Genomic DNA, 21,435 nt, shown 5'->3' with positions numbered 1-21,435 from the left:
GAGCATCCTCTGCCCCGCGGCAGGAGCAGAGCTGGGTGCCCACCAGGCTGGGTGCCCGCCATGCAGATGGTAGGAAAGCCAGAAAAAAAAAAAAAAACCCCAAACCTCAGCCTGGGAGGACCCAGCTCCAATGTCCAGGCGCGAGTGGGTTGGGAAAGGGCTGGCAGGCGGCTCCATCAATGGGGCGCACGATGCAGGTCACCACCAAAGCCGTTCCCAAGAACTTCTCCCAAAGGACACCACAATCCAGGGGTCCCTGTCTCTCCTGCCAGTCGCATCCTGCTTTGGGGAGGGTGCCCAGGGCAGCGTGTCCCTGCACAGGAGAGGGACGCGGCTTTCTGGCCCCTCCAACCTCAGAGCAGAGCGAGGAAAACCACAAGAAAACCTCAGAGACCCGTCTGAAGAGCCAGAACCCAAATTCACCCACTCTCACGTTATTTAAAGCCCATCGCAGCTTCCAAGCCCTGCAATGATGCGAGAATCTCAATTACCATTAAAAGAATGCGTTTCTGCTCTTTGCATTATGGAGAAAAGCCTGAAAACCAGCCCCTGGGGATTAAACAACTCTAGAAAGAAGAAAAACTTAAAATTCATGTAATTTATATTATTTAAAACCTGGCAGTTGGCAAACCAGTCTCTCGACTGGAGGGAACTGGGGCCGTTCACACCTTGCAGAAGGCAGGGAGATTGTCAGGGCTGGAAACCACGATCCCAGCCCCGCAGAGCCCAGTGCCACCCCCTCCGCACCCCGCACTGGTCTGACGCCAGGATCTGGCTTTAAATGGGTTTTTAAACACCTCTGAGCTTGTGGGATGCAGCACGCTGCAGAAGGACAGCGTGTTATTTTTATCGTTGCATTAGTTCCAGTTTAATTGCCGGGATGTTATTAACCGCACGGAGCAGGGTCCAGGCAGCGGGGACGCTGCTGTCAGTCTGTCCTGCCTCAAACCCCCCGGACACCCTCGGCAGAGTGGGGTTTGAGACCCAACACGCTCGCTGCGCACCAGCACGCGCCTCCTCTCCGCACCGCCGCAGCTCTGTGCCGCGTTTGGTGACAACCAGGGACAGGAGCCATCGACCAGCGCCGGAGCCTCCCGGCTCATCCTCTCCCACCTCCTCCAGCCCGGATGCTCCTTCTCCTCCGGCTCCATTTAGCAGCACTGGGGAGCAGGATGGTGGCTCCCCCCAGACCTCCGTCCTCCTCGCTCCACTGCAGGTCCCAGTCCCCTCCAGTGCTCTGCAACTGGGGATGCTCCCACCGTCACCGATTCTCCAGCCCTGGGGCTCCATTGCACCCCAGCAACCTGTCCCACCCGGGACCACACCGTCCTCCCAAAATCCTCCCTCCTACCAGCCCCCCTTGGAAATCGCACGTCTCCAACATGGCGAGAAGCCCCCGTTTTGTGCCAGCACCCGCGGCGGGGCCCCCCCAGGCCATGGGGAGCCGGGATCACGCTCAGCTCTCGCCTTGGCTGCTCCCATGCAGGAAACCTCCCACCAGCGACGGTCCAGAGATGCCCGATACCCTCCCAGCACCAGAGCTGAGAGAACCCTGGGTTTCACACCCGACACCTCAAAGGGCCCCCGGGGACAGCCCTGCCATCGCAGGGACCCCTCCGCCATCCCCGGTCCCCGGCAGCTCTGTCCCGCAGCTCACAGCGGCGGAGCAGGAGGGAGGCAGGAGCGCATGGCAGAGCAGAGCCGCTGCTGAGAAATCATCTCGGAGGAAACAAAACCTGCCAGTCAGCGATCTGACTAACGGCATACGGGAATTAAGATACCAGAAAATGCCCTCCCGCGCCTGCCAGCAGCTTCCCAGGCAGGTGTGCTCGCAACAACTTGTTTTCGCGGGGAAAGCCGGGTCCGTGCCTGCGCGGCGCTGACGACGTGTGCTCAGCGCTTCGGCTCGCACCTCTCGCAGCACAGCATCCCCGACCCTCCTGGGACTGAGCCACCCTCCCGGCCAGTCCCCGCAGCCCTGCTCCAGGTCCAGCAGCCCCCCGAGATGCTGGATGGGATCGGACCCGAGATGTGGGATTTGCTGGGGGCAGTTTCCCACAGCGCAGGTGGGGACAGGAGCATCCGAGCAGGTCGAGCCCGCTGGGGCTGGGGGATGCCAGACATGCCCGAGCAGGCTGGGCAGGGATGAGCAGCATCACAGGGAGGTGACAGTGGCATAATCCCAACATATGAACTGCTTCCAGCAGGGAAAGCCTGGCAAAGGAGAAGGATCAGGCCCAGGCGGACACACTGGGGAGCCAGGGTGCCGGGCTGCACCCCAAGCTCTGGGACAGCCCTGGTGGGACGGCCACCAGAGAGCACCGACCCCGGGGCCTCCTGCTCAGCCCCGCTCTCCCCCCGATACCAGTGGCCTCCCAGTTCAGCACTGGGGAGACAATGCTTGCCAGGGACAGGGCCGCCCAGCTCCTATGGAGACCGGCGACGTCTCCGGGTAGATTTGCTTTATAGGGTCACGGAGGAAGGTACCAGCGCGGAGATATATAAGCGGCGTTTTACTATCGGAAAAAATTAGAGTCACAATATTAATTAATCCTCAAAGCACTTTACGAACATTAACTAATTAAGCCTCCCATCCCCTCTGCGAGGTGGGAAAGGTATCATTGTCCTCGTTTTACAGCTGTGGAAAATGAAGCGCGCAGAGGTGACGTGACTCACCCAAGGTCGCTGCAAGCCGGGCGAAGGTGGGAAGGGAACCCCGAAATCTCCCCCGCACACCCCTTGCTCCTCCTCCCATCCCTGAGCAGGACAGGACCCAGCAGTGCTGGGCACCATGCAGCACCCTGAAGCCCCCCCGCAGCCGGCGTGCATCCCACCGCCCCGAGCGGGGTTCCAGCATCCTGGTCCCCACCCAGGGCAAACAGTGAGTCGGAGGGGCAGGAGATGAGGCCACGGCACAACGCAGGAGCCGGGACCTGCCACGTCCCCACCACCCCGCACCCATTGCGGCAGGCAGAGCCCCCGGCACGCAGCCCCGGGGGAAAACCCGCCAGAGCCTGGGGCAGAGAGTTAAAATAGAAAATGCTGAGGTGTTTTATCGAAAGCACAAACGACCCTGCGCGGTTTAAAAGCGATTAGAGGCCCCAGCTGGGTTATCAACCGGTGTCTCAATCACGCAGCATCGATCCAGATAATAGCCAGCAATTGTTCAGATACAATATCATAAAGTCACTTTAACTACAGCCATAAAGCTTCCCCCGCCTGCAGCACTGCCGGGCGCTCCCCATGCCGCGCCGGGGCACGCACCAGGGCGGGGGGACCGATGGCAAAGCCTCGGCCCCGCCAAGCACCGTAAGCACGTGCTCGGGTCTGAGCGTGGCAGAGGATGCTGGGGGGCTGTCGCCAGCCCACGGCTCCGTGCCGGGGTGCAAGGGAGCAGCCGTCCCCGGGGCCACCGACCTCTGCGGGGATGAGGCCACCCAGCAGGGTCCCTACCCTATGGCACCCCCCAGGGATCGCCCCCGGCTTCTGGTGCTCTCCCTTGCTGCGCTGCGAGCAGAGGGGACCGGGAAGGGATGCCGAGCCCCCCAGGGCTCCCCTCAACACTCCTCCTGGGAACCAGCGGCACATGGCGCCGGGGTTAGGGGAGCTCAAAGGCAGCCACTGAGATTCATCATTTCAAGTTTTAATCCGTGGGATTTACGGTAGTTAGGAGAAAACGTGCAGTGACAGCCCCAGCCCCTCGTACGGCGGCTGTGAACCCCCCCGCTCCCCGGGCCGGCTCTTGCCCCCGACAAACACAGGGCTCCCGACTGCGCAGTGCCAGGACCCAGCTACTTTGCTCCCGGCAGCACACCGGGGGCACGGGGCTTCCCACCGCCAGCCCCCCAACCCCAGGGTGTTTCCGTGCCCCCGGGGCAGCCACAGTCCCTACGCCAGCTCTCAGCTGGTAATCGCCATCTCTGCTTTCCAGCCGGAGGTCAGTGGGGTTCTGGTTGCCGGCAGCCCCCGGGGACGCCGCTGGCAGCGCCTGCCCGCACTGGAGAATGCCGCTTCCTCACCCGCCGCTTCCCACTGCTTAATGAGCACAAAATATTTCCATGTTGCCAATTACTTGGTTCGTTTGTGCTGCTGCGGGCAGCGCTGGCACAGGGAAAATCCCCCTGGAGCTGCCCGGGCCCCCGGGGAGCGGGGAGAGCCCCAGCAGGGTGCCCCCAGCCCTTCTGGGGCTGAGCACCCCCGTCCTCACCATGCACCCCAACACTCCCCAGCCCCCCTCGCCCCCAGAGTCACGTTCGTTAGAAGCCGGCTAACGGCTTTCCCACGTCCCCAGCGTGACACTGATGTGACTGCGGCGGGAAAGTGAGACCTTCCCAGGATTTAAACCGGTCTTTGAGGGATTCGGCGAAGCCCTCCGGTTTGCACCGGCCGCAAGTCCCAGCTCTCCCCCCGTCGGGCTCCTCGGGCGTCCCCACACCGAGTTACAAAACATCCTCGGGGGCTGAGGCTACTGCCACCCCGGTGTGATGGGGCCCCGAAGGGCAGAGACCCCCGTTTCCAGCTGCAGGACCGGGCTGAGGCGTGAAAGCAAAGTGCAATTAAACATGCCAAGACGCTCATTTTGCCCCTGCGAGGCTGGCGGGGCCGCTCGCCCCCGGGGTGCTGATGCTCCCTAAGCATCACAGCAGGATCCGGCCCCAGCAGCCCCCGTATGGGGCACAAGAGCGGGTTCAAGTCTGAGCTAGCCCAGGGCACCCACCAGCACCTTGCACGGCTCCATCCCTCGGGAGCGACGCTGGAAACAGCTCAGCGGGGCTGCTGGACCCCCACCCACCCCCAGGCTTCAGAAACCCCCTTTTCGGCTGATGGCCCAAGTCTCACTCTGCTGATTTACACCAGCAGAAGATGGTCTGGGGTACGACCTGCCGCTGTGCCAGCACTGCAACCCCTTCCAGCACGGAGAAAACCCTGAGCGGCACCGCAGAAGCGTGCCGGACCCTGCGCCATCCCAGCCGGGTCCGTCCTGCCCAGGAGACCGATCAACCCTCCTGTCACGGCCCCGGCAGTGCCGCCCGGGCAGGATTTACAGCCAGGCGAGACCTCTCCCCTCGACGAGATCGCTCCTGCAACACTATCATTATAAAAACATTAAACCAGGTCGGTCCCCAGGAACAGCGTTCCTCTCGCTGCAGCTACACCTGCGCCCATAAATCCTCCCTCTACGAGGCAGCCCGGGTGGGGTGATTTATAAGGTGAAACAAATATTACAACGTTTAAGAAAAAAAAAAAAAAAAAACCAAAACCCCATCCAGCTGGGCTCCCCTCCCACCGGGGACAGGACTGCCGGCGTGAACCGGGGACTCTTGGTGACACCAGGTTTTTGCCCACTCCTGGTGCAGCAAGGGACCCCCCGGCGAAGGGCCACGTCTGCAAGAAGCCGTAATGAAGTTGGGCTCCGGCACTGTCAAACGCACACGGCCATGCGATGCACGCAGGAGCCAGCCACGGCTCTGTGCCACCGTGTCGGAACCGCATCCCCACCGGGGCCCCAAGCCAGCCTGGAAGGAGCCAGGGGCTGCAGCCCCTCCTCGTGCCCCAGGCTCTGCGGAGGCGAAGGAGAAGGGGCTTCGCAGCCGACACCACCGGCACACCACTTGCTGCGCTCGCAGAGCTGCCGGGGGACACTTCAGCTCCCAGCCGAAATTCCTGGATCCGGCCACAGAGCAGGAGGACACACTGTGCCGTGGGGTACAGCGCTGGGAGAGCGATGTCCTTCTCAATCTCTCCATGCACTCTACAAATATTAATTGCTTAATTTAGCCTCTGGCAGCGATCCTCACCTTAACAGCGGAGAAAGTGAGGCTGGGAGGGGGGAAGCCATTTGTCTCCGTGTAACAAGCTGGAAACCGAATCCAGAACTCACACTCCAGCTCGCTGTCTTAATGATGAGAGTATCCCTCCACCTCATCCAAAAGCTTTCTATTTTAAAAGACAACCTCATGATTTATTATTATTAATCAGCTTTGAAATGTTTTCTGGAGTCCAGATTCCTGCTGCCGTACGCCCATGCCGGGCCCCCGACACCCCGCCGCTGCCGCCCAGCCCCGCCGGCGCTTCCCATCCCAACGCCGGAGAGCGCGCCGGGAAGGAGCCAAGGCAGAAAACGAACAACTGCAAATGGCGACGGGGACGAGCCTGGCCGATCCAGGCAGAGCGGCAGTGGTTGGGTGGCTGGACCTCAGAGCCATCAGCCTCGAGAACCGGCACGGACAGGGACTGCAGGCAGGGAAAGCCGGGAACCACAGGCAGGGAAAGCCGGGAACACGGCCCTGGTCAGAGGCGAAGGCAATTCATGGCGATGAACATTAGGCACGATGCCACCTCCGGAGCACACGTCCTGCAGCAGAGGGTAATCCCCGTTCCCAGTTCCCATCCCTCGTTTTAGCCGTTAATTCCACCTCGCGGGGCCGGGCAGCGCAGGAGCGACGCCGGGGCCGCGGTGCAGGGGGACCCCGGTGTCTCACAGGACTCGGCACCCCACTTGCCCACCCGGCTCCAGTCAAACCAAGACCTGCGCACCCGAGGCAATCCAACGGAGACGACGTTGGACGGGGACTGGAGCCAAAAGCCATTTCTATTCTGGATGGCGGTTTGGATTCTCTGTTGGAAACCAAACCGGGAGCACCGTTTTGACCGACATTTGCAGCCAGAGCTGGTGCCAGAATTGCCACGTGCTGGTGCCGTATCCGACAACGGTTGTACAACCGCAACACGGTGCCGGTGGCAGTGGGACAGCCCCCCGCAGCCCCGGGGACGTGGCACAGCACAGTCTGGCAGGGCCACGGCTCCATCCCGAGTCCCGCAGTGCTGCCAGAGCCAGGGGGGCCGGGGAGGCAGGCGGGCAGCGGGCAGGCAGGCAGCAGGTCCCCCTGACCATCCTGCATGAAGGATCTCGGGAAACCCAAGGAGAGAACTTGGAGGATCTCCAAGACAGACACCATGCCCTGAAGCACGAGGCGGCCCCGGAGAGAAGAACCTTGCAGGGTTCAGGATAACAATAACTTCCCCGAATAAAGGATTTCGGAGCCTACCCTGTCCTCACCGCTCTCCCAAACACCCCAGCACCCCGCACAGGGAGGGGATGGGGGACAGCCCCAACCCAAAAGAGGGACCCCGGGAGCAGGGAGCTCACCCACCGGCAGGAGAGCGGCTGGGCAAACAGACACCACGGGGAGAAGGAAACGCCGTCACAGGTTTTGTGCAGTTTTTTGAGCTGAAGGAAAATGGCGGAAGGGCACGAGAAAGAGGAGCTGGGATAAAAACCAAAGGAAGAAGCTGCGGGGACAGGAGAGGGGGGAGAGGAGGCGATTCCCCTCTCCCTGCGTGGGACCGGTGCCACGCAGGGTACGCAGCCACTCGAGGGACCCCGGGACATTTCTGCCCCCCAGCAAAATGCCCAGTGGGGTGATTCCCCCAAACACAGAGTCCCTCTTCCCTCCCACCAGCCCCGTGCCCGAAGCCTTTCCAGGGGGACAAACAAATCCAGGCTGATCCGCGGGAGTTGGCCACCCGAAAGGCAGCAGGTCCCATTTTAGGTGAGCCTGGGAGGGCAGCGAGGGGCCGACCGCAGCCCCCTGAGAGGCTCCATCGGGATTTGATGCCCCAACGCTCAGCACCCGGCTGGGTCTGGGACCACTCAACCCCCCCGGCTCCGAGTTTTCCAGCAGAGCAAAGGGAAATTTCAGTGAACATCCAAGTACCAAACACCAGGAGCGAAACCCTTCGGGAGAGCATCTTCTCCGGCAGCATCCCTCCCACCTCCAGCCCCGCTCGGCAGCACTGCGGCCACGCCGAGAATTGGTCCGAGATTTGTGAAAAGCCCCTTCCCAAGGGCCAGCACACTGGTTCAGGCACGGGCAGCTCCGGCGCCGGGTCCGGCAAATTGTCTTGGTAAAAATAAAACAAAATTTGCAGAAGAAATGCAAGAGGAAGCATGAGCTAGCAAGCACTGAAGAACGTTTGTGTGATGAGAAGCAGGGGAATTCAAGCTGGAAGGCCTGAATATAGAAAAAGCTGATATTCCTGGTGTGAAGGGGGAGAGGAGGCTGATAAAGGTTCCCTTTAATTTCAGGGCAAGGGGAAAATAACAACTATTTAGCAAACGTTTACGTATTCTTTTAAAACACCTACCATTTCAAAATAACACTGAAATAAAAGCGCCCATCCCAGAACTGGGGTCCTTCCACCATGCGAAGCCCCGGACACAGCCACGACAGCCACCCAGCACAGACAGGGGGACGGACAGACAGACACGGCCCAGGCGGCACAGCCGCCCGCACCACCAACCTGACTCTCCGCTGGCGCTCAGGGATGGGGCAGACGCACCGCTGCATCGCTCCCGTGTCCTAAAGGCATTTGGGGCTGGACCAGCATCCCCTGACACTTCAGAAGCCGGGTACCCCCAGCCCCGCCGTCCCGGGGGCTCTGCCCCACGTTTTTCCACTCAATTTCCTTCCCGTGTCGGCAGGAGATAAATCCCTCTGCCGAGGCAGGCGGCCGGAACGGCAAAGCCAGCGGTGCCAAGTTTAATAAGCAACCCTGATCAAGAAACCAGATAATAACTGGGATTATCGAGCCGGCTGGGAAAGAGCTTCCCCAGCTCCTGACGGCCCCTGGCAGTCGCTCGGGCTGCCCCTGACCGCCCCAGCACCGGCACCCCGCACCCGGCATGGGGTGGCAACGACACCCGCGAGGCCACCAGCAGGACTGGGATGGCTGCTGGGCACAGGGAGGCCGGGACACTGCCAGGGAGCAGCACTAGCTAATATATAAATTAAAAAAAAAAAAAAAAAAAAGGCAAAACAATAAAACCCTTTCTGGATGCACCACGCACAGTCGGTACCTGCAGCACAAGGGACCCAGCCACCACCCTCGCCCTGTGCCCCCCAAGTCCCATGGGAGCGCCCGGGGACCCCAGCTCCCTCCCCACCTCTGCAAGCGCATCCCCGCATCCCGGCTTGGGGGGGGCTGACGGTGCCGCCGCCGTCCCAGGACTCGCGGCTGCAGAAAGCTCAGCCGCCGAAATAATCCCGTCGCGGTTGGATTTTGTGCAGGGCGCGAGGTCCAGGATTTTTTTTTTCTCAGTGGAAACAGGATTGGAAAAAGGAAGAATTGGGATTTTTCAAGTTCTCTACAGGGTCAGGCTTGGCTGATTTTATTTTACTGCAAATATAAATAGGGCTTTTTAAAAATAAAATAAAAAAAAAATCAAGCCCGTCTAAATAAAAACCCACTAGAAGACACAGTAAGAAATCCTGCTGGAGGAGAGGCAGAAAAATCTGTAGCCGGGCTGAGTGCTCAGAAATATTTGTATTTGCTGTCTAAACACTTTATCTGTTTCCTAGCACATGGGAGAGTTTTGCTCTCCATGTAATGTTAAAGAAAAAATAAACAGATACAAATAATTTCTCCTCTTCTGCAGAAAAAAATCCTACAAAACTTGGTTGCAGACGCACCAGGGAAACGGCAAATACTTCCACTGAAATTAGGCTGAACGCCACGCTAATCAAATAGATGGAGAAGACAATTCCGATGCATCAGGAGGAGGAACAGGCTGGGGGATCGAACGGGTCTCTTCCATCTCCAGTCGTTACAAACCCCCTTCGCAATTTATTCGCCTTTTTGCCAAAGCCGGCGGCCCGGGGGAACGCAGCCAGGGGAGATTTACGTTTTGTACAAAAGATCTGAAATACAAAGTTTAATTCTTGGAGGCATTTCAGGGTTGCGTGGGGAAGGAGCTTAAATAAAAGCACGTTCCTGTATTCAAATAAAAAGTACTGAGTGATGGTTTTAAACTCCGCGGATCCCGGTAATGCTTCTGCAGTGCGCGGTGGGAATACCGGCGGAGTCTGTGCGGATGCCTGCAGACTCACTGCCGCATCTCGGGGGACCAGCGGCACCGGGTCCAGCGCCAGGCTGGCATTTGGTGGGACTGACTGCACGGGCAGCCCCCGGGCAGGCGGCGTTTGCACCGACACACGTGTGTGCCCAGAGGTCGCGGCTGCAGGAAAGAAAATGGAAAACCCCACAAATGCAAAGCAAGGCCTGGGGAAGGGGAAAACGCCAATAAAAGCAGAAAATTGGCAGGTCAGGAAGAGCTCACGTGCTGAGGGAGCCCACGGCTGCATTCCGCGGCACCTCACCACGGCTGTCCCTCTGGCACAGCCCCACCAGGACGTGGCTCGGCTCTGTGGCCGTCCCTTGCCCAGCAGTGCCATTGCTCACTGCTCCCCTGCTCTAACGGCCGAGTCTTGGAAAGCAAACATGGGATGAGGGGAAAAATTTAAAAGGGGGAGGAAGGAAAAAAAAAAAAAAAAAGTCTTAATCCCCAATTCTGTCTGCATCCCTCTCCCTCCATTAATGACCTGGAGGAAAATGTCAAATGGATCCGAGCAGGGCTCGGAAACGGGAGCACAGGTCTCGCTGGCTGAGCGCGAGACATCGATAGTCGTGCCTTGTGGCATTTACATCACTGCCAGGGATTGATATGGCAGAGTGCCGTGGGCCCCCACCACCATCACCAGCCTCACCAGGCAGGCGAGCCACGGGCAAGCTGGGCAGCCGGGGGCATTTTTGGACAGCGTGGGAGCTAGGGAGCCCCAGCCGAACCCCGAACCCCCTCTGCCCAGGACCCCCACATCCAGCACCGGCTGCCCAGCCCTGTCCTGCCCCAGGCTGGTCCCCACCAAGGCGCTACATGGGCGAGACCCACCGGTCCCCCCCTGCCACCCCGCAAAGCCAGCCCCTTCGCCCAGGGCCAGACCGAGCCCCGGCTGGCAGCCCGGGAGGGCTGGGCAGGACTCGGGGGGCGACCCCAAAGCTCCCACCAGCCCAGGCTGGGGCTCGAGTCCAGCACCTCGTGTGCCTTTGCACTTCCATCAGCTCAGACGGGCTCACTCCTCTCTTCAGGGGCTGCGAGCGCCTGCGGGGTCAGACCCCTCGCCGCCCCGGGCGCTCCCCAAGGGCACAAGGGAAGGGCAAGTCGTTCTCCGTCTTCGTTATTATTCTAGGGAGTAAATTTTCCTCCTTTATTTTTCCCCACTGTTGTTGCTTTGACCGCCTCATCCCCCTCTGAAGTTTGGGATCCTCCCACCCACCCCCGGCGCGGGGGACAAAGCCCAGCTTCAATCAGAGCGGGGCGGCTGGGCAGGGCGGAGGCGGGTGCTCTCCCAATCCCTTCGGAGAAGGATCCTTTCCCCCCCCCCCCAATCATGTCTGCGGCATTGCCATCCGGCACACGGAGGAGCCGCATAAGCCGCCGCAGCCTCATGCCCGTGGTGCCGCTCCAGCCCCACCAGCACAAGGGATGTGCACGACTCCGGGGGCAGAGCCAGGATCCGGCAAGCAGAGACCAAACTTCTGCTCCTCACCCCAGAGGGGGGGCGAGGACCCTCCATCCCTGCTGCCCAGCGCCCTCCGGCCAAAGCTCCTGAACCTCAGGGGCGAGGGCTCACACCAGCCTCTCACCGAGGGACGGGGTAAGGTCAGGAGGAGACAGGCGAAGCAGAGCAGGATTTGTCCCACCAAGGGCGCACACATGCAATGGATAAGCTTGGAGGAACCCTGGTTTAAGCACCTATTGCCAAAATGAAAGACGTACCCTAAACGTTACATATGTCCCTGCAGACAGGGCTGGTGGAGAGGTGTCACACCGGAGGAGACGTCAGGAACCCGCTCCCGGGCTCTGTGCCAAGCACCAGCACAGCCCTGCGCCGGAGCCACCTCGGCAAACCCCACGGGGTTTTCATTTCTCCCCGGTAGTTACCAGGTTTGGGGCTCAATACGGGACTTTTGGCAAAGCCATTCCCTGGCCACCCTTTGGGACGAAGCCCCAGGCCAGCAGCTCCACCGCCGCAGCTCTCACCCCAGACAACCAAGGCAGCCCCAATGTCACACCGTTGGCGCGGCAGAGCCAAACCCAACCGCTGCCCCCTGCGAGGGTCCGGTGACCCCAGCCCTCCCATCACCCACTGCCCTGCCAGGCAGCCTGCCTTCACCCGCCTGAAAAGCAGCCCACCCCACAGCCTCCACTCTTGCTTGGCCTTTGAGTAAGGAGCCTCATTAAGAGGTAATTAGCTCTCGAACAATGGGAAGCTATTTAGCAGCCCAGCCACAGCAGCATCAACAAGCAAAGAGGGAGAGGAGGGAGGAGAAATAAATAAATAACAACACTCTGACCGCCCAGGAACAAGTTGGGACTGTGCGGGGTGGCAGCACCCTGCCCGGACGGTGGCACGGCACTAGCCAAACGGGCTCCCTCCCGGCTGCCCGGCTCTCACAGCCTCGTCCCTTCCCAGCTTTCCTGCTGCGGGTAAAACAGCCCCGGTGCATCGCACGGGCTGGACAGGCCCAAACAGCCCCATGGGCACTGCCACCCCGACACAGCTCCCACCCAGCCCGGCAGCACGGTGGGGACGGCAATGGGGACCCCAAGCCCGGCAGCCAGGGCAGAAGGGCTTGGCCGGGCTGCTGGCAAAGAGTTTGCACCCACACAAACACCCCCTACACACCAGTGAAACACAAGCCCTGTTTTCAGGGTCTCCCTGGCTTCAGAGACGCCTCCTGAATTCATTTGGCAAAGACCAAAGCATCCGTGGTGGCCGCCGGCTCACACCGGCGCTTCTCGGGCTTCGGACCCATTTGCTGCTGCGGCTCGGACCATGGCAGCTCAGACCACGGTGCCGGCGCTGCTGGAAGCGCCACTTACCCCTGCGCTCCCAGAGGCAAAACCGGGGCTGGTCTTGGTTTCGTGATGATGCTGAAAGCAGAGGAAAATGGCCGGACTTTGGGCTGGCGCGCATCGGGCTCAGATGGGTCACGGTGGAGGGGAAAAAAAAAAATTTTAACTCCTCTTAGGGGCTGAAGGTAGCAATACCAAGATCTGCTCGCCTTCCATAAATCCCATTAAATCCAATGAAGCAGGGCAAGATCTCTGCCCCGAGTGGGGAAAAACATCTAGGATAAAAATGAAGCCTCTAAAATCATGATTAATATCTAACACAAAAGAACTGAAATTTTCACCATCAGGAACAAGGAGCTATTTAAAGAACAATTGCTGCAATTTTACAGACAACCCGACAGATGAACCTTGTCAAATGCATGCAGGTACGGATACAGATAGCCAGAGCCACCGGCACGTGGGACATACGTGCGTACGCAGCGAGACAGACAGACAGACAGCTGGGTGAGATTAGACCTGGATGCCGAGATCTGTGTTTAGGGACGCGTAAAAACAAATATCCCTCAGCCCACAGGTAGACGTTACTTGTGTATACACCATAGGGATGGTCACCGGCACGCACTCCTTCCCACGCACAGAGGTACGCCGGGTGGGTGTAGGTGTGTTTGGGGATCTGTATTATTTACGTGTGTGTGTAAAGTGTATATATGTATGTGTACATACACACACACACACACATATATATGAAAGAGTACTTTTAAAGCTTTCCAGTGGTAACTGAAGGCATCTCTCTCCCCCTCACCCTCTGCACCGTTCTCACTCCCATCCTCTTTGTGCCTCCCCAAACTGGGACAAGCCGGGGGACACTGGGGGTGCTGGGAAGCGGCTGACCCGCCGGCAGCACCGCGCACCCCCAGCCCGTCCTCGCATTAGGATGCGGCGCATGGCCAGCATTTGGATACCAAATGTGCGACCAGCAGGGAATGTAATTGCGATCCCTCGAAAGGGACAGGCAGGGAGACAGAGACGGGCAGGGAGAGAAAATCTTGTCAGAGACGCTGGACCTGTTTGTATCTGCTCTCCATTAACCGCGCTCGCCGCAGACCTGGGCTGGTGAAGAATAGCTAACACGGCTTAACGGGCTGGAAAAGAGGGGTGGGAAGGGCTGCAAATGATCTCGGCACAAAGGGAAAACGAAACAGATGAAAACTAAAAGAGCAGTAATTGCGCAGGATGCAGGACGCGGCCAAGCGCCGGCACCCCGACCACCCCAGCACCCCAAGCCCGGTGTGCCCGGTGAGGGGACTCAGCCTGCCGGTGATACGGGAACCACCCAAGTGCCAGAGTTAAAATTCACGTTAAAATCGCTCCGAGGGGGGAATGAGGTGTGTTTCTTGCAGAGGCTGGTGCAGCCCCCGGTGCGATGCCTACGGGAGCGGGGAGGGGGGGCACACAGGGTTGGGAGCCGACCCCAAAGGTCCCAGCCCAGGCAGCCCCGGACAGAGCCGGGACACGGAGATTTTGGGAACCAGCCCCATGGCAGGGCTGGCACCAAACCCACCCCAGCACAGAGGTATGGGTGGGCACATCCAGCGCTGTGCACGCTCCCCCCCAAGCCAGGAGGGCTCCAGCACCAAATTCCCCTGGAAAAAAACAAACGTGTGTCATCTTCACTCCCTCGAAGGAGAGCCGGCACATGCAGGCTGCCATCGTCCTGGCCGCAACCCCTCGTGACCCACAGGCAGGCAAGTTTTCTCAGGCTTGGGCAGTTAATGGGGCACAGCCCCAGCTCCGGCTGGTCAGGCCTTTGCCACGGCTCTCCTCGCCCCAGCTGCTGCACACCGAGCTCTCGGACAAAGCACCAGCCAGCCAGCACCGGCGGGCGCCAGGGCCGCGGCTCTGGGAGACGGCAACGCAGGAGAAAAGGGGCACAAAAGCCAATGGGCTGGGGAGCACGATCCAGACCCCCCCCCCCCCCCCCAAGATGTGCCCCCTTCCCCCCAACTCCACCATCCCTGCGGCACGGACCGCTCGCCCGCTCCCGAAGGACAGGCAGCACAAAAGGACCCCTCGAAAGTCCTGCTCTGCCGTCACCGCTGTCCCTGAGCATCACCCAGGCTCCCACCAGCCGCGGTAAATCCCCCTGCTAGAAACCATTTCTCCGGCTTCCCGATCCCGGGATTGGGGAGTGCAGAGGAGCAGAACAGAAATCCCAGCTGTGCTCACAAAACAAAAAACAAAGAAAAAAAAAAAAGAAGAAGAATCAGAAAATAAGCCTTCCAAGGCAGAGAAATGACCTCACAGTTAAATATAGGCCACGGGTAAAATCTAGACCATTTACAGCATTTGTATCTGTACTGTAAACAGAGAGAGGAAAATACCTAATACTCCGCACATTTCCCTCTCTGTAGATACAGAAACACACGGCAGCGTATATGGGAATTGCATTTGGCTGCAGGAACACTGTCATTCTGGAATTACTATAACCTGCCCATTACATAGCTGTAGGTAGAGCGGGGGACGAAAACAAATCTTAAATCCTCCGTCCTTCCTTGGCCTTCGAGGGGTTTCCAGTCACAGCCTCGAGGCTGCGGGTCGGGGGTCCCGGGATCGGGGACCCTCTGAGGACAGGTCGCTCCTTCCCGCAGACCTTTTCCCCCCGTAGCACGGAGGTTTCCCACACCCCCGATTTTTTGCCGCACGATGCACTGTAGTGCACCCAAGACATTCATCCCAAATCCTGCTGCAGCGCAGGGGTCGTGTGAGCGAGGGGGGCCGAAGCTGGAGACCCCGACCCGCCCGGGCGATGCCGTCTGTCCGATGGATGCTCCGGGATGCCCGGCGCAACCCACTGCACCTCTCGTCGCGTCCCAAGGCTGCAAATCCGCCCAAGAACCCTACGGGCAAGCAGCTCCCGCGCCACCGGCCATGCCGGATGGAAAACACAGAGTGACCACGCGGCCCCCCAAGACCCCGCGGAGGGAAGAGCCCTGCCCCAGCCGGAGCCCTGCCCGCGATGCCGGACCCCTGCCCGCGATGCCGGACCCAGCGAGAGCCCTGCTAAGCTCTTGTGCCCCGCGGTCCCGTCCGCAGGCGCATCGCCCCGGACACACAGCACCTGCACCCATGACCGGCCCTGGCCCTGCTGCTGCCGGGGCACGGCCAACGCATCCCGCAGCCCGGGAGATAAAACAGCATTAGTGCGTCTGTACGCGCTGTAGAGCAAAAATCCACAGTTCCATGTGGGTATCGAAACAGCGCATTATTAGATAAAGATACGTTCTTCCTCCTTCGGCTATTTCCAGGATAACCCAGGAGTTACATCCAGCAAAACCCATGCATCCTTTTCCAAATGCATGCTTACAAAATCATTTTTTAAAAAAAAAGTAAACCTGTAAATCCACAGCGAGTGGCTAAATATCTCCACAGAACAGGCAAATTGCAGCATCCCGAGGTACCACTTATTTTTAATTTAGACCCAATTATGAAATATAGAATTATTCTAATCTGGGCAAATCATATTGACCATGAGATTTATTACTGTCTTTTATAAAATATAGATTGCAATATAAACCTGAAGAAAAATATTTATCGCTAGATCAGGTCTGTGGGTTCAAACAAGCACCGGGCATTTTAACCTTTTTTTTTTTCCCCTTCCTTTTTTTTTTTTGTTAATCCCTTTTGATTTCCCTCTTATTAAATGAGATGGTAGGGGGGGGAAAAAAAAAAAAGACAGAAAACAAGGGACCAGAAAAAGCATATATAAGTTGTTCTTCATTTTTAAGGATGAGATAGTCTTCTAGTAACTCCAGAGACAGACAAAATAAAAACACCGCTGGGTTCAAAAAGGAAATAAGCAGAAAACTCAATGGCAATTTCTATATTTGCATTGTCTAATAAATTGCCTTGAATTCCGAGACCTGAACGTACACTCAGGGAACGTACAGCACATCGGCCGATTGCGACACGGGGCGCTCCCACATTGGGGAAATTTGGGTCACATCCCGGAGCCAGGCGCTGCGGACGTGCCTGCTAAAACCCACCAGCCATTGTCTGCTCTTCCCTCCTATCCCTTCGCACTTCCTTTGCCCTATTTTATTTCCCCCCCTCGAAAATATTTTCCCTGCCAACGTCAGATTTAGGAAAAAAAAATATGCATATACACGTAATAATGAACCACCACCTATTTTCGAGGATAAATTCTCCACTGCCTTCTCCGCAGCGCCCATCCCGGCAAGTACGAGGGGGCGATGGGGACGCGGGCAGCTAACGGGGCTGAGCCGAAGCCATGACCAACGCCAGGTCCCACGCCAGCTCCCGGGACGCCCATCACCCGAGGGCCAGGGGCTACTTTTGGCTACCGGCACCACTGTAGGAACCCTTGGGTGCTCAATCTCAGCCGCGGCCCCAACCGCTCAGCGATGCCGCCCTCGTCTCCAGCGGCCGGGATGCTGGAGTTTGACCAGGGGGGCCCTCGCACATGTTTGGCATTTGGGAGAACAAAAGAAAAGAGCCCAAAGTGTGGGAGCTGGGGAGGACCAGGAACTGTAACCAAAAACTTTGCAATGGGCAAAAAAAAGAAAAAATTCCCTGCCTCTTACAATCCCCCACAAAAATGTGAGGGAGATAATAAAATCCATATGCACCGCAGGCGGCCCGCGGCGAAGGCACTGCCGCGCACAAAGGGACGGGCTCGCCCCAAATTTCGGGGCGGCGCGAGGGGACGAGGCTGGGGGCGATGGCGCCCGGTCGGTCCCCCCGAGGGGACGTGCGGTGGCCGGAGGGGCACCGATGCTCGCGAGGGTCCTCGGCCCCGTGCGCATCCCACCACCTCTGGGTGCCTGCGGCCACCCGCCGAAACGCAGCCGGGAACTTTATTAAAGTGTGATGGTGTCACCAGGATGCTGCCAGGACGTGGCCGGGAGAGGAGAAGGTGCCACCGAGGGTCCCCTCCCAGCTCTCCCACTGCAAGAGGGGGGAAAAGCCTCCCAGCCGGGCAGCGCCGGAGGAGCCACCTCACCGGCAGCCCCAGCTCCTGCCTGCTGTGCCGCAGCCAGGGCCCCAGCCCCGGCCAGGGGGACGAGGGCCAGGCCACGCTGCACACCCGCACGGCCCCTCGCCCCGCAGGGACCGACGGGGGACAAAGAGACGCCCGTTTTATCCAGAGAACGGAACAGCCCAAACCCAAAGGCAGCGGGCGCAGCGGTACCCACCGCAGAAGTGAACCGAGCATCGCCACACGACCCGCGACCCTCCGCTCGGCTCACCAGGGAACGCCGCCGGGGCCAGTTTAACTTTGATTAATTGGGAGGGGGAAAATGTGGGTTTAGTGGCAGGTTTTTTTGGTTTTTTTTGTCTTTTACAAGAGTCCCCACAAATCAGCCCATTCAAAACCCTGTGGTTTGTATCCGAGGGGAAGAAGGGGTGCGGGGTCCTGGGGGTCCCAGCCACCTGAGCCAGGAGCAGAATTCATCCTCGCTTCAAACTCTCCAACAGTTTTTTTGGTTCCTCAAAATTATGAACAAAGAAATGCAACAGAAGCAAAACTCTCACCGGAAAAAAAAAAAAAAATGGATGCTTGAAAAAAGAGGAAAAAAAAAAAGAAAAAAAATCTAAATTCAAAGACAGAGCAGGGAAACTAAACCAACCAGGCAGCGATTTCTTTTCCAAGATGAAAATAAAATGGGCAGCAGCGGGGCCGGGCTGCCCCGAGCTCCCGGCCACAGGCACCCATCCGCCGGCGGCTTCACCGGGCGCTGCCGGGCTGGGCAGCCCCGCACCCCAGCCCCAACGAGCCCATTTTGCCGTTTCACCCCCAAATCGTTATTTTAAATACTCCGGTGGCCGCCCCCAGCAGCACCAGGCGCCTTTTGTCGTATTTCGGGGGTTTTTTTGCAGGAGCTTCGCCGAGCCGGCCCCGGGAGAGGGACCGGGGGGGGGGGGGGCAGCGGGACGGGACGGGACTGGCGGGGAGGAGAAACTTGAACTTCCCCGAAGTTGGGCGCGGAGGGGCTCGGGGGCCGAGCCGCAGCCCCCGCCGCACCGCCTGCCCCCCCCCCCGCCGAGGGCAGCCACCGCTGACCCCCCCGCCACCCCCGGCGCTGCCTCCCGGGGAACGCGACCCGCCCGCGGGCGATGCTCCCGGGGCTGCCGCAGCCCCCGGGGATGACTCCCCCCGGAGCCTCGGGAGAACTTTGAGGGGGGGGAATGGGGGAGCCGGAGGAGGCACCGCCGGGGACCCGCACCGATCCCCCGGGGCCACCCAGCCCGTTTACCGGAGCAAACCGGGGGCCGGAGCGGGACCTGACCCCCAACAGACGGCGGCGGCTGGCTGTCACCGGCCGGGCGGGGGGCTGCGGGCTCACCGGGGGGGGGGGGAAATAAAGACTAAAACTTGGGCGTCGCTGCAGCCCGGCCCCCGCCGCCCCGGGACCGGCCCCCGCCGCCCCCGGCCTCACCTGGGGTTGCTCCGGTTCCAGTAGACGGCGTACCGATCCGAGATAACTTTCCCGGTCTCGTCGGTCCAGACGCAGACACCGACGAGCGCGGCGAGCAGCGCGGCCGCCTCCCAGCGCACCATCGTCCCGGCCAGCGGCGGGCGCGGCTCCGGCCGCTTCAGGGGGCGGCGGGGCGGCGGCGGCCGGCGGAGCCCTGAGGCCGGCCGGGGCGGCGGGCGGGCGGCGGGCGGCGGCGGGCGGGCGGCCAGCCCTCACCATCGCCCGCGGCCCCGGGCGCCGTCAGCGGGGAAAGTTGGGGGTGGCCGCGGTGCGGCGGCGCCGGGGCAGCCGCATCCCGCGCCCGGGAGGCGGGGACCGGCCGGTTCCCGCGGCGCCCCGGGATCGCCCCGGCACCGGGAACCTCCCCCCGCCGAACTTCGGCCAAGTTCCTCCGAGCCCCGCGGCACCACCGCCGCCGCCGCCGCCGCCCGGTACCGAGCCCCGGTGCTTGTCCCCGCACCTGCGGGACAGGGAACGGAACGATGCGGGCTCAGCCCTAGGCCCCCGCGCGGGCTCCTCCGCTCCGGGGACACCGGAGAGACAAAGGCCGGGCCGGGGAGGCCGCTGCTCCCTCAGTGCCGCCGCGCCATGCTGCGCCCGCCGCCCGCGCCCCCCGCCCCGCCCCGCCCCACGCCGCTCCGCCCCGCCCCGCCCCGCCCCGCCCCGCCCCGCCCGCGCGGGGCCCGCGCCGCCGCCGCCGCCTCTGACACATTGTTGCCACCGGCGGCCGCCGCGCGCGCCCGGCCCGGTCCCAGGGCGGGGCCCCGCGCGCCGCCTCGGTCCGTGCCGCGGCCCCACCTCTGCGGGGGGTGGGGGGGGGAAACGGGGAGGAGGGGACGGGTACCGGGGATGGGGGGGGGGGAACGGGGACGGGCACCGGGAGGAGGGAACGGACACCGGGGTGGGGGGGGATGACGGGCACCGGGAGGAGGGAACGGACACCGGGGATGGGGGGGGTGGGGGAACGGGCACCGGGAGGGGGGATGGGCACCGGGGGGCCCGCCGCACTGCGGGGGGGGGCGCAGTGCGGGTTGGGGGGGGGCCTCTGCAAAGGGGAGGGGTCACACCGGCAGGGCTGGGGGTCCCCTTGCAAAGGGGGGGGGGGGAGGTTCTGCATTGCGGGGTGCAGCACGGAAGGAGGGAGGTTTGGGGGTGCTTTACCTCGAGGAAGAGAAGGGTTCACGGGGGGTGTTAGGGTGCACGGGGGGTTGGGGTTGCTGGGGGGGGGGGGGGGGGGGGGCGTTACGTTAGGAAGGGGCCGGGGGTTTATCCTGCAACGCGCGGGCAGCCGGGGCACGCGCCAAGGGCAGGGCCAGAGCGGACGGACGGACGGACGGACGGACACCCCTCCTGGGGCGAGGCGGGCGGGCAGGGAGAGCCCCCCCGCTCTCCAGCATGCATATACATTTTTTCACCTCCGATCCGGGGATAAAATTAAACAATAATTTGCATTAACGTATCGGTTTCCTTTGTCGAGCTCTCGGAAAACGCTGACGTGACTTAACACGGCACAGGCGGCACCTCGGGCAGAGCCTGCCCACGCCGCCAGCCGCCCCAGCCCCCGGCCTCGTGTCCTCGCCGGCCAGGGCCACCGCGTGCCACGGCCTTCGCCCCGCACAATGGGCACCGCGGTCTGCCGGAGCACCGGCGCGGCTGTGGGGCCGTGTCCGGCACCGGGGAGGACAGAGCTCGACCATGGAAAATCGACGCGTGGGAAAAGCCGGTGGGATTTTCGGTTGCAGGTGTGCTGCCCGGCCGCGGCGCTGGAGGCCACGTTGTGGGGAGCCATGTCCCCAAGAGAGGACGCCCTTCTCGGGCTGCCCGGGAAGGCCGGTGCCTGCCGGGGCAGGACCCGCACTGCTCCCAGACCCCCCCAGGTCCCCCTCAAGTTCAGAAAACTTAATATACGAATCGCTGTTGCTGCAGAAGGATGAGCAGATGCGGGCGGACTCTGAACCCTCCGCCCCGGGGACCCTGGCGAGTCCCCCCCGGGGTGTTTAGGCCACCGAGGCATCCCCCACGCTCCTCGGAGCCGGAGCCAGCTCCCTGGAGCTCCTCAGGTGCCTCCAGATGCAAATACGCATCCGGTTGGATTCACAATAGCAACAAGGTGCCCATTAAAATCAACGGGAGTGAGCAGCCGAGGCGCTTCCGCAAATCCCGCTCGCTGCCTGTCTTTATGCTTCAGCATCTAAATATCCTTGTAAATCTGCCTCTGTCTAATGTGCTTTTAGTTTTGAG

The 21,435-nt window shown here is 60.9% G+C and overlaps 1 protein-coding gene across 1 annotated transcript in view; it reads right to left on the bottom strand.

Annotated features, from left to right (window-relative positions):
- The window catches only part of EFNA2 (ephrin A2), a 49,604-nt gene extending 30,327 nt beyond the window's left edge, over positions 1 to 19,277 (bottom strand). Inside the window, exon 1 of the mRNA XM_050910597.1 lies at positions 19,156 to 19,277. Within this exon, the coding sequence (XP_050766554.1) occupies positions 19,156 to 19,277 (122 nt within the window). The remainder of the gene's footprint in view (positions 1 to 19,155) is intronic.
- Positions 19,278 to 21,435: the final 2,158 nt, after the last annotated feature.

This window comes from Gymnogyps californianus, chromosome 24 (assembly GCF_018139145.2).
Source record: "Gymnogyps californianus isolate 813 chromosome 24, ASM1813914v2, whole genome shotgun sequence".
NCBI classification, from domain to species: Eukaryota; Metazoa; Chordata; class Aves; order Accipitriformes; family Cathartidae; genus Gymnogyps; species Gymnogyps californianus.
This window is presented reverse-complemented; position numbering and strand designations above follow the sequence as displayed.